The sequence below is a fragment of the Nomascus leucogenys genome, unplaced genomic scaffold (assembly GCF_006542625.1).
Source record: "Nomascus leucogenys isolate Asia unplaced genomic scaffold, Asia_NLE_v1 Super-Scaffold_285, whole genome shotgun sequence".
Taxonomy (NCBI): domain Eukaryota; kingdom Metazoa; phylum Chordata; class Mammalia; order Primates; family Hylobatidae; genus Nomascus; species Nomascus leucogenys.
Genome location: NW_022095770.1, coordinates 2145191 through 2160121, shown reverse-complemented (window position 1 = coordinate 2160121; position 14931 = coordinate 2145191). Strand labels below are relative to the sequence as shown.

The following is a 14931-nucleotide window of genomic DNA, read 5'->3' as shown; positions in this document are numbered from 1 at the left end:
GAGGGGAAGGGAGGGGGGATGGGGGAGGGGAGGGGAGGGCAGGGAAGGGGAGGGCAGGGCAGGGCAGGGCAGGGCAGGGAAGGGAAGGGAAGGGAGGGAAGGGAAGGGAAGGGAAGGGAAGGATCAGGTTTGACACTGGGATAAATCAAACTGCAGGGCAATCTCAGTGGAAGTCTCAGATGAACCTATAGGGAGTTCTGGAGATGAGATGACCCTTTAGAAGCAACCCTAGTTGGGGAGAAATGTGGGTCTTTATAGTTTCATCCTAAAAAGAGGGGATGACTTTGGACAAAAAGAAAAAAAATCAGTCTCCAGCATACCTATGAGTTTTCACCAGGCCTGCTTCCTTCATTTCCATCACCTGCCTGGCCATGAAGGTGGCCCTCTCTACATGGCAGCATGAACTCCCCATTGAAACTCTGCCAGTCAGAATGAAGCAGATCCAGTGTGTTTGTGCTGAGGATTCATTGCACATGACTCAGTAGAAAATGCATGGACTTTGCTAAACCACCTATTAGCTGCTTTGACTGGCCAAAAAAAAAAAAAATTGAAAGACAGTGTTTTAAAAGATCACGGCTCTGTGCACAATAGTAAAGACATGGAATCAGTCTAGGTGCCCATCAACAGTACATTGGATAAAGAACATGTGACATTTTCACACCATGGAATACTACACAGCCATAAAAAACAATGAAATTATGTCCTTTGCAGCAACATGGATGTGACTGGAGGACATTATCTTAAGCAAATTATTCCAGGAACAGAAAACCAAATATTGCATGTTTTCACTTACAAATGGGAGCTAAACATTGAGTACACATGGACACAAAGATGAGAATAATTAGGGACTCCAAAAAGGGGGAGAGAGGGAGAGAGGAAGGGCTAAAAATGACCCATTGCTCACTACCTGGTGACAGAATCATTTGTACCCCAAACCTCAGCATCACACAACATGTAGCAAATATGAATATGTACTCTTTGATTCTAAAATAAAAGTTGAAATTTTTTTTAAAAGATATTTAGTTGTGTTCAATCTTTCAAAACGTTTCCCCTGTTGTTACATTCATGGATATTTCATGACTTCAGCTTCACTCTTTTTGTCTAAAGACTACAAAATGACCAATTGATTTGCCTAAGCCTGAAAAGACTTTTCTAGAAAAAAACTAGGCAGAGATCGATGTCAGTTGACCTCTGTTAGAAGGTCGACTAATCTGTGCTGTCTGCCCTACAGGACAGGTGTAGTTAAATGTAATCACCCAGAACCCAAATATAAAACCCTTTTTAAAAAGAGAATAAGAATCATATTCAATTTTCAGTGCCAATCGAATAGAGGTTTATTTTGGTACATGGAAATAACAAGGTACAAAAATGTTTGCAAAAGACTTTAAGAGAGAGACTTCACTGGGCTTCAAGGTCGGAGGCATTAAGATCTGTGGCCCTACAAATGATGGAGGCAATCTTCAAATTCCTTAGGCAGATGAATAAATGTCCTGAAGTCAAAGAGGTGGGGGGATGTTGGAGGGCAATTTGTCAATTTATTAGGAGATTGCCAATGAATTCATTTGGAAGGCAGGGAGTTTGGACAAAAGGTAGAATGCAAATACAGAATTTCTAAAGATGAGGTTTGCTTATGGGACCCAGATCAGTTCTCTTGAACAGTCCACATGTTTGAAAAGAGAGCCTTCATCTGTAGGAAAGGAGGTAATAAGGAAGTGGTGTGTTCATAGCAGAGATTTAGCAGCAAGAGGAGGCACAGCACAAGGGGCGGGGGCAGGTGGAGATGACACAGGTTGGGCGATAGCAAGTGGTGTGGCAGGAGACTCGGCCACAGACTGGACGCAGGCAGCAGCAGGGGCGGCAGCAGCTGGATTCACAGCAAGAGGGGTGGCAGCTGCTGGAGATGCAGCAGCTGGGGCGGCAGCAGGTGGGCTGGCAGCACACAGACTGGCAGCACTGGGGCCTGCAGCAGCTGGACACACAGCAGCTGGGGCGACAGCAGCTGGAGATGCAGCAGCTGGGGCGGCAGCAGGTGGGCTGGCAGCACACAGACTGGCAGCACTGGGGCCTGCAGCAGCTGGACACACAGCAGCCGGGGCGGCAGCAGGTGGTCCTGCAGCAGGTGGTCTGGCAGCAGCTGGGGCGGCAGCAGGTGGGCTGGCAGCACACAGACTGGCAGCACTGGGGCCTGCAGCAGCTGGACACACAGCAGCTGGGGCGGCAGCAGGTGGTCCTGCAGCAGGTGGTCTGGCAGCAGCTGGGGCGGCAGCAGTTCTCCAGGCCACAGCCCTGGTCAGAGCACACAGAGCCACAACAGGAGTTGACCATGGTGTCAGAGGGTGGTGGTTCTCAGTGGGTTTCCAGGAGAATGAGTGCTCTGAGTTTGACCTCTCCTTGCTCTCTCTTTTGCTTTTTATACCCTGCTGAGAGCTACTATGGCCATATGAATAATCTTGTGGTTTGCACATTACTAACAGAGAATCAGTTGTTTTTTAGTAAATTAGATAGTTGTGCTTATCTGGTAAATATTTCTATAAATAGAAAAGGCACCATTTCCTTTTCCTGTCGTATTCTGAGCTATCCAATTTGGTTAAGCCAAGTGAATCAGCTCTCATTCTCCTTCCTTCATCTGATGTGTCTTCTGATGTGTAGACCCATTACATGACATTGTTTGATTGGATTTCATAAGTGTTAGCTCTTTATTTATTTGACTCCTGGATAATAAGTTGAGAATAGATTTTATGATGACTAACTCTGCTCTCAAAGAGGTTAAAAATAAATTACATAGAATGCTGGTAGGAAAATGGGATGAAAGATTCATCTTTGGGGGGTGATGGGAGGCAACTTGTGTATAATGAGGAACACTGTGATTCCTTTGAATTTTGTGGCTGGTCAGTGACATATAAAAGATCCCACTGAAATTGCTGTTTCATGTTATTGAATCTATTCAGCTTGAAACAGATATAATGCAATGATTCATTGCTTTTAAAAGTAAAAACATATTGGCATGATGGGTCCCTTTATAAATTATTATTGGCATGTTCTTCAGAGATGTGGATCATATAGAATATTTCTGTTCTATTTTGTTGGTAAGTCAAGATACCCAGTGAATGTGTTTAACTAAAGTGTTATTGAAAGTATATTTTCTCATAGTCAAAAGCTGTTTTCTCTCACAATGTATGTTGGAGATATTTTGCTTGATACATGGAGAAAAGAAATAAAGGATCAAGCTTAAATTTCTGTCCTACAGACACTTAAACAAGACAAATAAGAAACATGTATAGGAAAGAGTTTAGCAACTATTTAGAGAATCCTGTGATTAGTGAACAAAATAACAATTATGTATTTAATCTGTACACTTCCAATGAAAGATGAAACAATACTAATAGTTATAATTTGTTGAGTGCTTGCTATGTGTCAGGAATTTTCTGAGTCCTCTATAATTGTTATCTTGTTTATACTTCACAGGCATTCTATGATGTAGACACAATTTTTCTGAATTCTTTACATCCAAGGTACTTGAGGCCCAGATAGATTGAAGTCACACAGTCTGTAATAGGGAAAGGGCGTCTCTCCTAGAGTGTTCAAGGAACATTTTGCACATGAACATTTTGCAATTAAATCCCTCCTGATATTTAAAAACAATTATTTATAATTAAAAAGATGCACAGTATGTTCTCATTCCTAAGTGGGAGTTGAACAATGAGATCACATGGACACAGGGAGGGGAACATCACACACCAGAGCCTGTCGGGGGTGAGGGACAAGGGGAGGGAGAGCGTTAGGACAAATACCTGATGCATGTCAGGCTTAAAACCCAGATGACGGACTGATAGGTGCAGAAAACCATCATGGCATATGTATAACTGTGTAACAAACCTGCATGTTCTGCACATGTATCCCAAAACTTAAAGTAAAATTTAAAAAAAAAGATGCATGGTAAGAAACCATCATAAACAAAGTAAAAACACAAATGACTAAATAATTTTAAAAAAAGACTAGCAATTTATATCACAGACAAAGGGTTAATAGTATATAAAAGAATTCTGAGACTGGACACGGTGGCTCACACCTGTAATCCCAGCACTTTGGGATGCCAAGGTAGGCGGATTGTTTGAGCTTAGGAATTTGAGACCAACTTGGTTAACTTGCCAAAACCCCATCTCTACCAAAAAAAAAAAAACACAAAAAAGCAAAAAAAAAAAAAAAAAAAAAAAGGCAAGGTGGCATGCATCTGTGGTCACAGCTACTCAGGAAGCTAAGGTGAGAGGATTGCTTGAGCCCAGGAGGCGGAGGTTGCAGTGAGCCAAGATTGCACCACTGCACTCCAGCCTGGGTGACAGAAGAAGAAGAAAAAAAGACTTCTGGAAATAGATAGAAAACAGACCAACAGCCTAATGGGAAAATAAAATGCAAATATTTTACCACCATATAAATATACTCAATCTCATGCATAATAAGAGAAATGAAATAATATGATATGACACTTCTCACCTGTTGGATTATCAAAAATTCAAAATCTGACAACATTCTCTGGAAGTGAGATGATGTGAAAATAGGCATGCTCATATTTTTCTTGTGAAGGTTTGGCAATAACTAGCAGCATTATTCTTTGACTCAGCTATCCCAATTCCATAAAATATCTCAAAGATGCTTGGGTAAATATATGAAAGATATTGCACAAGATGATTCATAACAGTTCTATTTGGGAAAAAAACTAAAAACTACAACAACACTGGATACAACCCAGGTGTCCTTCAATAGGGTACTGGTGAATAAACTGTGGTGCCTTCCCATGATGGAGTACTATGCAGTTGTCAAAAGGAATAAGGAGTGTCTCTATAGGCTGCTATAAATTAATCTCCAGTAGATATTGTTAGGAGACGATAAAGCAGTGGAGAAAAATGTGTACAGTTGTTCTACAACAATGTTTTAAAAATCCAGGATATAAATATCGAAAGTATATTTGCTTACACTTTAAAAAATCACAGAAGAATAGAAAGATTGGAAATGAGAAAACAGGAAAGAGGGACTTCTGTCAAAACATCAAATTGTGCATTTTAAGTATATGCAGTTTATTTATTATATGTCAATTGTAACAATGTAGCTGAAAAACAAAGAAAAAAATAATGGAAGAATCAATCATATTTGGTTTTGTTGTTGTTGTTGTTGTTGTTGTTTGAGACGGAGTCTCACTTCGTCACCCAGGCTGGAGTGCAGTGGTGCGATCTTGGCTCACTGCAACCTCCACCTCCTGTGGTCAAGCAATTCTCTGCCTCAGCCTCCTGAGTAACTGGGATTACAGGCGCCCACCACCACGCCCGGTTAATTTTTGCATTTTTAGTAGATACGGGGTTTCACTATCTTGGCCAGGCTGGTCTTGAACACCTGACCTCATGATCCACCTGCCTCAGCCTCGCAAAGTGCTGAGATTACAGGCGTGAGCCACCGCACCCAGCCCATGTTTGTTTTTTAAAAATTGACCCATAGAGGATGGAGGGAATAGAATAGAGAAGATAGAAACAGACACTAGATTATTTTTGAATGTATCTTTTTCTGTAGCTTTGACTTTGCACCCATGTAAATATTTTACATACTTATAAAAATATTAAATTTTAAAAATCACTAAAACCACCACCACAACAATGGAATCTAACTGTATATCCAGGCATAACTTCAGAGAAAGTAACTATCCCAAGGCCAAAATGTTTTTTTCAAAAACCTGTTAAGTTTGTTTGCAATAACTATACTGTTGTTATTAGTATTGGCAATATTATTCCAAGATTGTTGTGCAAGCATTATGTAACAAAGAAAATGAGTAATTACATCGAGGAACTGTTATTTCTGGCAAGGAAGAAAAGAGATTTAGGAAAAAGATATGAGGTTAAGTAAAAATCCTGTAATTATCAGTAGAAACGCTGATGTACTTTATCTTTTAAGTAAATATTTTCTAGTTGTGGACACTGAAAAAGTCGAGAGAAAATAATCAATTTAGTAGTACTCATCATTTTTACATTTCAATCTTTCGTCCCAAATGCCATATTCACTACAAGGAACAGGGGTTCCTTGGAGAAATGGCTGAATATAAGTGTGGGTAAGGAAATATACAAATGAACCTGGAATATCTTATTATATAAAAAAACAAACAAATCTACTAGATTCACATCAGAAGTAGCCAGAGACCAACTTGAAGTTTGTTATTTGAGCACCAATGGGGATATGAACTGGAGCCCTCATACTGACAGGAGTTAAAAAAATAATTTGGTCAGCTTTGAATGGTGTTCCATTAGCAAGATTAACCAAGAAAATAAGAGAAAAAATCTAAATAACCTCACTAAGAAATGAAATGGGAGCTATTACAACTGACACCACACAAATACAAAAGATGATTCAAGGCCACTATAAACACCTTTATGCACATAAACTAGAAAACCTAGAAGAGATGGATAAATTCCTGGAAAAATACAACCCTCCTAACTTAGATTGGGAAGAATTAGATACCCTGAACAGACCAATAACAACCAGTGAGATTGAATGGTAATTAAAAAATTACCAACAAAAAAAAAGTCCAGGACTAGACAGATTCACAGCAGAATTCTACTAGACATTCAAGGAAGAATTGATACCAATCCTTTTGACACTATTCCACAAGATAGAGAATTAAGGAATCCTCCCTAATTCATTCTATGAAGCCAGCATCACCCTAATACCAAAACCAGAAAATGACATAACCAAAAAAGAAAACTACAGACCAATATCCTTGATGAATATAGATGCTAAAATCCTTAACAAAATACTAGCTAACTGAATCCAACAACATATCAAAAAGATAATCCACCATAATCAAGTGGGTTTCTTACCAGGGATGCAGGGATGGTTTAACATATGCAAGTCAATAAATGTGATACACCACATAAACAAAATTAAAAACAACAATCACATGATGATCTCAATGGAAGCAGAAAAAGCATTTGACAAAATCCAGCATCCTTTTATTATTAAAACTCTCAGCAAAATCAGCATACAGGGGACATATCTTAATGTAATAAAAGCCATCTATGACAAACCCACCGCCAACATAATACTGAATGGGGAAATGTTGAAAGCATTCCCTCAGAACAGGAACGAGACAAGGATGCCCACTCTCACCACTCTTCTTCAACATAGTACTGGAAGCCCTAGCCAGAGCAATCAGACAAGAGAAAGAAATAAAGGGCATCCAAATCAGTAAAGAGGAAGTCAAACTGTCCCTGTTTGCTGACAGTATGGTTGTGTACCTTGAAAACTCTAAGGATTCCTCCAGAAAGCTCCTAGAACTGATGAAAGAATTCAGCAAAATTTCCAGATACAAGATTAATGTACACAAATCACCAGCTCTTCTATACACCAACAGCAACCAAGCAGAGAATCAAATCAAGAACTCAACCCCTTTAACAATAGCTGCAAAAAAAAAAAAAAAATACTTAGGAATATACTTAACAAAGGAGTCAAAAGACTTTTACAAGGAAAACTACAAAACACTGTTGAAAGAAATCATAGATGACAGAAACAAATGGGAACACATCCAATGCTCATGGATGAGTAGAATCAATATTGTGAAAATGATCATACTGCCAAAAGCAGTCTACAAATTCAATGCCATCCCCATCAAAATACCACCATCATTCTTCACAGAGTTGGAAAAAACAACTCTAAAATTCATATGGAACCAAAAAAGAGCCCATATAACCAAAGCAAGACTAAGCAAAAAGAACAAATCTGGAGGCATCACACTATCTGATTTCAAACTACATTCTAAGGCCGTAGTCACCAAAACAGTATGGTACCGGTATAAAAATAGGCACATGGATCAATGGAACAGAATAGAGAATCCAGAAATAAACTCAAATACTTACAGCCAACTGATCTTCAGAAAAGCAAACAAAAACATAAAATAATATTCTTATTAATTTTTCTCCACAGTTTCTCTCATTAATTCCATAGTGGATTAGAGTATTTGATTATTGGCTTGTCTTATGTTTATTCTTATATTAACTGTAGCTTCTGTATATGAAGTTTTATCTCTATATTTATACGTTGATTGTAGCCTTTAGCATAATACCTTTTCCTACTTTGTCTTCTGCAATGCTTTTTGTGTAAGTCTAACTTGTGGGATATAAGAATTGTGGCCCCTGCTTTCTTCCATTTGCATTTTCATTATATGTATCTCTGTCTTTATCTTTTCACTTTTAACCTTCTGATGCTTGTTGATTCACTTGTGTCTCTTTATAGACAGCATAATGCTGACTTTTCCTTTTCATAAGCCAATCTGAAAATCTTTTTTTAAAGTGAGTTGAGCCTATTATATATATGGATATAATCAATATGCTTAACTTTAATTATGTCATTTTTATTGTACTTATATATAATAGTGATATATAATAAGTTATATTTATATATTTGTTAAATATTTCTCTCTCGCCTCTCTGTCTCTTTATCTTTCTATCTCTCTATATTTCACTTTTAAAATTCTAATCTTTCACCTTTTAAATTCTCTCTCTTTCTCAGTATTCCTTTTGGTATTTAGGAATGTTTGTATTTTGTACTAATGGTTACCTTTATATACCTCATGAGCTCTATTTTTTAGCTACTGTCAGTTGATTCTCTGCTTACAGAAATATTGAAATTACCTAGTTACTTCTTTATTCCTCACTCCCTGAGCATGAGATTTGAATTCCTGTTTAATATCTATAAGGCCATCAGCAAACTTATACTTTATATATTTGCTCTCCTTTTCCTTCCTGCTTTGGTAGTTGTGCTGTATCGACATTGTCAGTACATAGCTGTTATGTATCACACTTCCTCTCTTAGGCTTATCGTTCATTCTTGTTCTTAGTTCCAAAGGATATATATCGATCCAGACCTCATGTAGATGTCCTTCCAGTATCTTTAGTCATTTGATTTTATGAAGTTCACTTGTTAATAAATTCTTCAGGATACACCCATGGGGGAGAATATTCACTGGGTTTTTTCATGCTTATAATAGTTTGTCTGTGGCCTTTATACCTGAAGTTCAGTTTGGCTGAATTTAAAATCTTTGCCTCACATTTTCTTTCCTTGAGTGTTACTCTATTATCTTCTGACATTTTCATCAAAATGTGTGAAAACAAGCTAGTTTTATTTCCTTCTAGTTGACATGGACATTTTTGCCAGATGTTCAAATGATTATTTTTCTTTAAATAATTATTATGTTTTTCTTCAAAATTCAAGGCTTTTATAATGTTACGTCTCAATTTTGACCATTATGAGCTTATTTTTCCAGCAAGAGTAGCTATACTTAGAGCAGATAAAACAAACTTAAAATCAACAACAGTAAAAACAGAGAAAGGAGGTCATTATATAATAACAAAGGGAGCAATTCAGCAAGATATAACAATTCTAAATATACATATTAGTAACAGAGTGAGCTTAGTAAATTTGAAAGTCCCTTTGCTGCCTGTTCTTTTTTGTACTCTGCTGAAGCTGCTGTGACCATGTCCTGGATCATTTCCTACTTTATTTTCTTATGGAGATGTTGTGGCTCAGAAAACAAAACCCCAAAATATGATTCTTTGGTATGTTGATTGGGGAATTGTGGGGAACAGCAGCTATAAGCAAAGGTTTTCTCTAAGCTTCCCATCTCTGCCTGAAGACATCCAGGAAAGATATATAACAGGAAAAAAGGCTAAATGTTGACATCATCCCAGAGAGGCTTTGCCTTCTTCTGAGGGGTGCTACCTGAAAGACTTTACCTACATAGCAAGACAGCCTTTGTTCACCATACATTTCTTCCCCTCACCTTCCCATAGCTTGTGGACACCTCCCCTAAGAATCCCCAAGACCCTATTCTGACGCTATAGAAACTTCAATCATTGGCCCTTCTTCAAGTCTTATAGTTTGTGAGGCTCTGCATATGCATGTAATAAATTTGTATGCCTTTTCTCCTGTTGATCTGTCTGCTGTCACTTTTTTTCAGAGATTCATATTCTCAGATCTAGAGAGTAGAGGGAAAGTTTAAAACTCACCTATAGAAATTTAAAACTCACCTGTTCATGAAATTAGATCATTACTTTTTTCTGGTTAAATATTTTAAGATGAAGGAAAATATAATTTCCCTTTCCTAGTGTGTTAAGATTTTCCAATCTGGACTTTCTCACAGAATTATCTTGCCTATTTCTGTGTCTACTGTGTCTTCTCAAGACGGCCCATCACATGGATTCAGTCACTGGTATGTACCTGTGATCTGTGTATCATGCCATGATCCTGTTTGGGCAAATTGTTCTCATGATGCCAAGATCTCTTTTGATGTCAAAGAGAAGCAGAATTAGAGTAGGGAAATAAAAAGAAACAAGCTCATCCTTCTGAGTTAGTTACCTGTGTGCAATGAGGAAGACATATCCTATTTGTGAGTCACAAATGCTCATTAGATAGTGGACTCTCCAGACTTCTTCAAAGTATGCACCAGGTATCATTTCCTTTATTCAATTTGAAACTGTTACCAATGACTTATTGTTTTAAAATATGAATAGGCATTTGGAGCTACTCTGAATAAACTCTCACTGGTTTAATATGGGACTTGAGCACCAAAATGAATATTGGCAGTAATAGATTACAACCCATCAAATAAAATTAAGTCTTGATGAGTCCATATTTATATGAATTAAATGGAGAAGTTAAAAAAAGGAAGATGAGAAAGTTATCCATGACAGTAGAAAGTCAATGAGCAAATGCAGAAGGAATAAAGGAGTTTCAAATCACCATTTACAACCATTATAATAAAACTTGATCAAGTAAATATCATCAATGAATGCTATAACTATTGGGTGGAAGTTTGATGGGGAGCAGGATATTTGCACACTTCAAAATATTTTCCCAATAACTATTTATTATTTTCAAAGGGAAAATGTTAACTTTACTGTGGAGAAACTTGAGAACGTACGCTTAATCACGGGATCAAAGTTAGCCGCATTAATAATGGACAAACTAGCATGTGTCTCGTGAAGTCACACACTGAAAGGACACATTACTTATGCAATATTTCTGTTAAAATGCAAAACCTGAATATAAGCATGAGGAAACATCAGATGAACTCAGACTAAGAAATACTTCACATAATGACTGGCCTGCTATCTTCAAAAATATTAGCGCCATCTAATATAAAGACAGTCTGAGCAAGTATTTCAGGTCTAAATAAAGTAAAGAGATATGATAGCTAAATGCAATGTATGAACATGGATAAAAATTGCTTTATAGGGTATTATTGGAAAAATGGCAACATTTGAATATAGCATGTATATTAGGTAATAATATTGCATCAACATTTAGTTTAATTGATATCTTTACTGTGGTTATACATGAAAACGTCCTTAGTCTTAGGACATAAGTCTATCTCTATCCATGTCATCTCTCTAGAGAGAGACAGAAATCAAATGTGGCCAAATGTTGAATCTAGGTGAAGACTATATGGCATAAGGAATTCTTTACTCTTATAACTATTCTGTAAGTTTGAAATATTTTCAAAAATGAAAAAAGTTTAAAAATGAAATGAATTAGGATTGAAAAAGTGTTTTTTCTTTAGCTTGTTAAAAGAAAAATTTAGACAAATTAAATTTAACAGATTTTAATTCATCAAAGAATAATTCATGAATTGGGCGGCTCCCAGACCAGTACAGGTTCAGAGCGACTCCTTGGCTGCCATTTGGTTAAATAACATTTATGGATAGAAAAAGGAAAGTGATTTGAGTAGTTGCAACTGAGACCATATGACGTTCTATTAAATATCTGAAGATTAAGATGAAGAATTGACTTATGATCACACACCTCAATTATGAAAAGTAGCCCTAATCTAAAAAAAAAAAAAGAAAAAAAAAGGAAAAGGAAAGTGACATACAGAAAACCAAAGTGAGGGACAGAAATAGCTGGGTTGGTTAGAGATCAATGTTTGCTTTAGTTGAACATGGTTTAAACAGTTGGCCCCTGTGATTGACCAGAACTGGGCTGCTGTGGAGTTGGATACTTGTTGGAAAGGTAGGTTACAGTTTGTTTACGTATCCAGTTAGGTTACATTTTACTATGCATGGAGAAACCTTTATGCCAAATCTAAAATATGTAAAGAGGCAGCTTTAGGCTAAACTTAACAATTGTTAGTATAATAAGAGTGAGGAGTTTGGGTCTTTTGGAGAAAATGCTGAAGTATATAATAAAATTTACTTCATAGGAGCATCTACTATAAAAACCCTTTAAAAATATTTCTAACACAGTAAATCTTTCATCTCCTTGGGTCTCTGAAAATAAAGAACTTCTGGCAATGTAGCTGACTGAGTTGATACTGACAGACCCACTTCCTGTACAAGTCAATATAAATGCTTCAAAAATTAAAAAAAAATTCAATCATGTAGTTAAACTTGAGAAAAGTAGAGAAAAATTCTCATTTGTCAGAAACTAAGAGGAAACTCAAATGGCAAACACTAGCTGATGTCCTGTGGCCTGTGGGAAGGTTTGGCGTCCAGTTAGATGCCCTCAGAATTGGAGGCTGGTGGTTAAAACTCAGGCAGGTACAAGAAATGAGACCTGAACTTATCACCAGGCAGGATCTAGGAAGTAAGACCCTTATATAAAGTTTACATTCTTAAGAATGCTGTTTGGGCAGATTGTTCTCATGATGCCAAGATCCCTTTTGATGTCAAAAGAGAAGAATGTAAACTTAAAGTTTACATTCTGAAAGCATTCTTGTGTGTAAGATGGAGACAAGAAAACCTTAGTCTGCCTACAGGAATTTTATGTGGTAATAAAGTCATGAACAGCTAAACCATGCAATATCACCAAGCTTCCTAATTCACACTATATGCATAGTGGAAGAACCTCAAGGTGAGAAACTGCTGATACTAAATAGTGCGTGTCCTTGAAATAATCAGAAACAAAAGCAAAAGGAATAGCACACAGAAAGAAACCCCCAAAAAGAAAAAAGTATAAAAATAAGAAAGCATTAAGCACAAGGAAAAATAAACCTCTAAGAAACCACACACAGATTACATGGGATGCCCCACAGGGGTCAATTTCTGCATAAGATAAATGCACAGGCAAATATTACAAAATATGTAAGAAAATAATTTATCATGAGTAGTATAGTAGACATAGGAAAAGGGAATGTAACCCCTGGGAATTGAGATAACTGAAAATTCTGAAGGAGACTGTATATAAATGGGTTTAAAAGGTAAACAAAAAATGGAAATCGGTGGGTGGGGGGCAAGCGGAGGGAGAGCATTAGGACAAATACCTAATGAATGTGGGGCTTAAAACCTAGATGATGGGCTGGGCGTGGTGGCTCATGCCTGTAATCCCAGCACTTTGGGAGGCGGAGACAGGCGGATCATGAGGTCAGGAGATCGAGACCATCCTGGCAAACATGGTGAAACCCCGTCTGTATTAAAAATACAAAAATTATCTGGGTGTGGTGGTGTGCGCCTGTAGTCCCAGCTACTTGGGAGGTTGAAGCGGGAGAATTGCTTGAACCCAGGAAGTGGAGGTTGCAGTGAGCTGAGATCGGGCCTCTGCAGCCTGGTGATGGAGCAATGGAGCAAGACTCTGTCTCAAAAAAACAAAACAAAACAAAACACCTAGATGATGGGTCGATGAGTGCAGTAAACCACCATGGCACGTGTATACCTATGTAACAAACCTGCACGTTCTGCACATGTATCTCAGAACTGAAAGTATAATAAATAAAAATTTAAAAATGAAAATCATAATGAAGAAATGGAATATAGAAAATGACTGATTTGGAAAAGAACAATGTAGAATTACCCTTTGTTGGGACCATCCTTCCTATCACTTTCCTTTTACTTGAAGCCTTTCTTTTGTTTTTTGTTTTTGTTTTTGTTTTTTTTTTATTTTTTGAAACAGAATCTCGCTCTGTCACCCAGCCTGGAGTGCAGTAGTGCAATCTCAGCTCACTGTAACCTCTGCCTCCTGGGTTCAAGCAATCCTCTCACCTCAGTCTCCTGAATAGCTGGGATTACAGGCACCCACCACCATGCCCAGCTAATTTTTGTATTTTTAGTAGAGATGGGGTTTCACCATTTTGGTCAGGCTGGTCTCAAACTCCTGGCCTCAAAGAGATCCACCCACCTCGGCCTCCCAAAGTGCTGGGATTACAGGCGTTAGCCACAGCTCCTGGCCTAGTCTTTTTCTTTTAGCAAAGTTTTCTGTTAACCTATTCTCTCATTTTTGTTTTCCTGAAAATAACTTAATTTCATTACCTTTTTTGTTTCTCTGGGCGTATAATTCTCTATCAGCAGTGTTTCCCTTCACAAGATGTCTCTTCATCATCTTCTTACTTCCATTATTTCAGTTGGGTTTTAGGCTTCCTGTTCTTTTTGGAAAAGCATGTGTTGTTTTTTCCCCTGTTGCTTTTACTTATTTTATTATTTTATTATAAAATTATATATATATATATAATTTAAGGTGTACAATATAATGTTTTGATATACATTGTAAAACGATTACTAAAGTCAAGCTAATCAACATATTCATCGCCTCACATAGTTGCCTTTGTGTGTGTGTGTGTGTGTGTGTGAAAACACTTAATATCTACTCTCTTAGCAAGTTTCAAGCATACAGTACAGTATTATTAACTGTGGTCACCATGCTATACATTAAATTTTTAAAATTTATTCATTCTACATAATTGCAACCTTGTACCCTTTGACAGACATCTTCTAATTTCCTTCACCTTCCTGCCCCTAATAACCACCATTCTACCTCTGCTTTTGTGAGTTTCACTTTTTCTAAGGTTCCACATATAAGTGACATCATGCAGTACCTTTCCTTCCGTGTTTGCCTTATTTCACTTAGCATAATATCCTCCAGGCTCATCCATGTTGTCACAAATGGCAGAATTTCCTTTTTTAAAGCTGA

General features: G+C 37.4%; 1 protein-coding gene across 3 annotated transcripts; it reads right to left on the bottom strand.

Annotated features, from left to right (window-relative positions):
* Nucleotides 1-1309: 1309 nt before the first annotated feature.
* Nucleotides 1310-2378, bottom strand: LOC100580141 (keratin-associated protein 4-12). Of its 3 annotated transcripts, none has more exons than XM_030808213.1 (2): nt 2124-2325; nt 1735-2033 (listed from the first exon to the last, which is right to left on the bottom strand). In XM_030808213.1, exons 1-2 carry the CDS (start codon nt 2323-2325, stop codon nt 1735-1737), a joined length of 501 nt encoding a protein of 166 aa, XP_030664073.1. The 3 variants fall into 3 exon arrangements, with proteins under 3 accessions (XP_003279453.2, XP_030664073.1, XP_012359159.2); XM_012503705.2 differs by having other exon boundaries at nt 1735-2134; nt 2180-2325; XM_003279405.3 differs by having other exon boundaries at nt 1310-2378.
* Nucleotides 2379-14931: the final 12553 nt, after the last annotated feature.

What these genes read in the sequence shown, in the direction of transcription:
- LOC100580141 (XM_003279405.3), bottom strand. Translation starts at nt 2,325, where the DNA reads ATGGTCAACTCCTGTTGTGGCTCTGTGTGCTCTGACCAGGGCTGTGGC.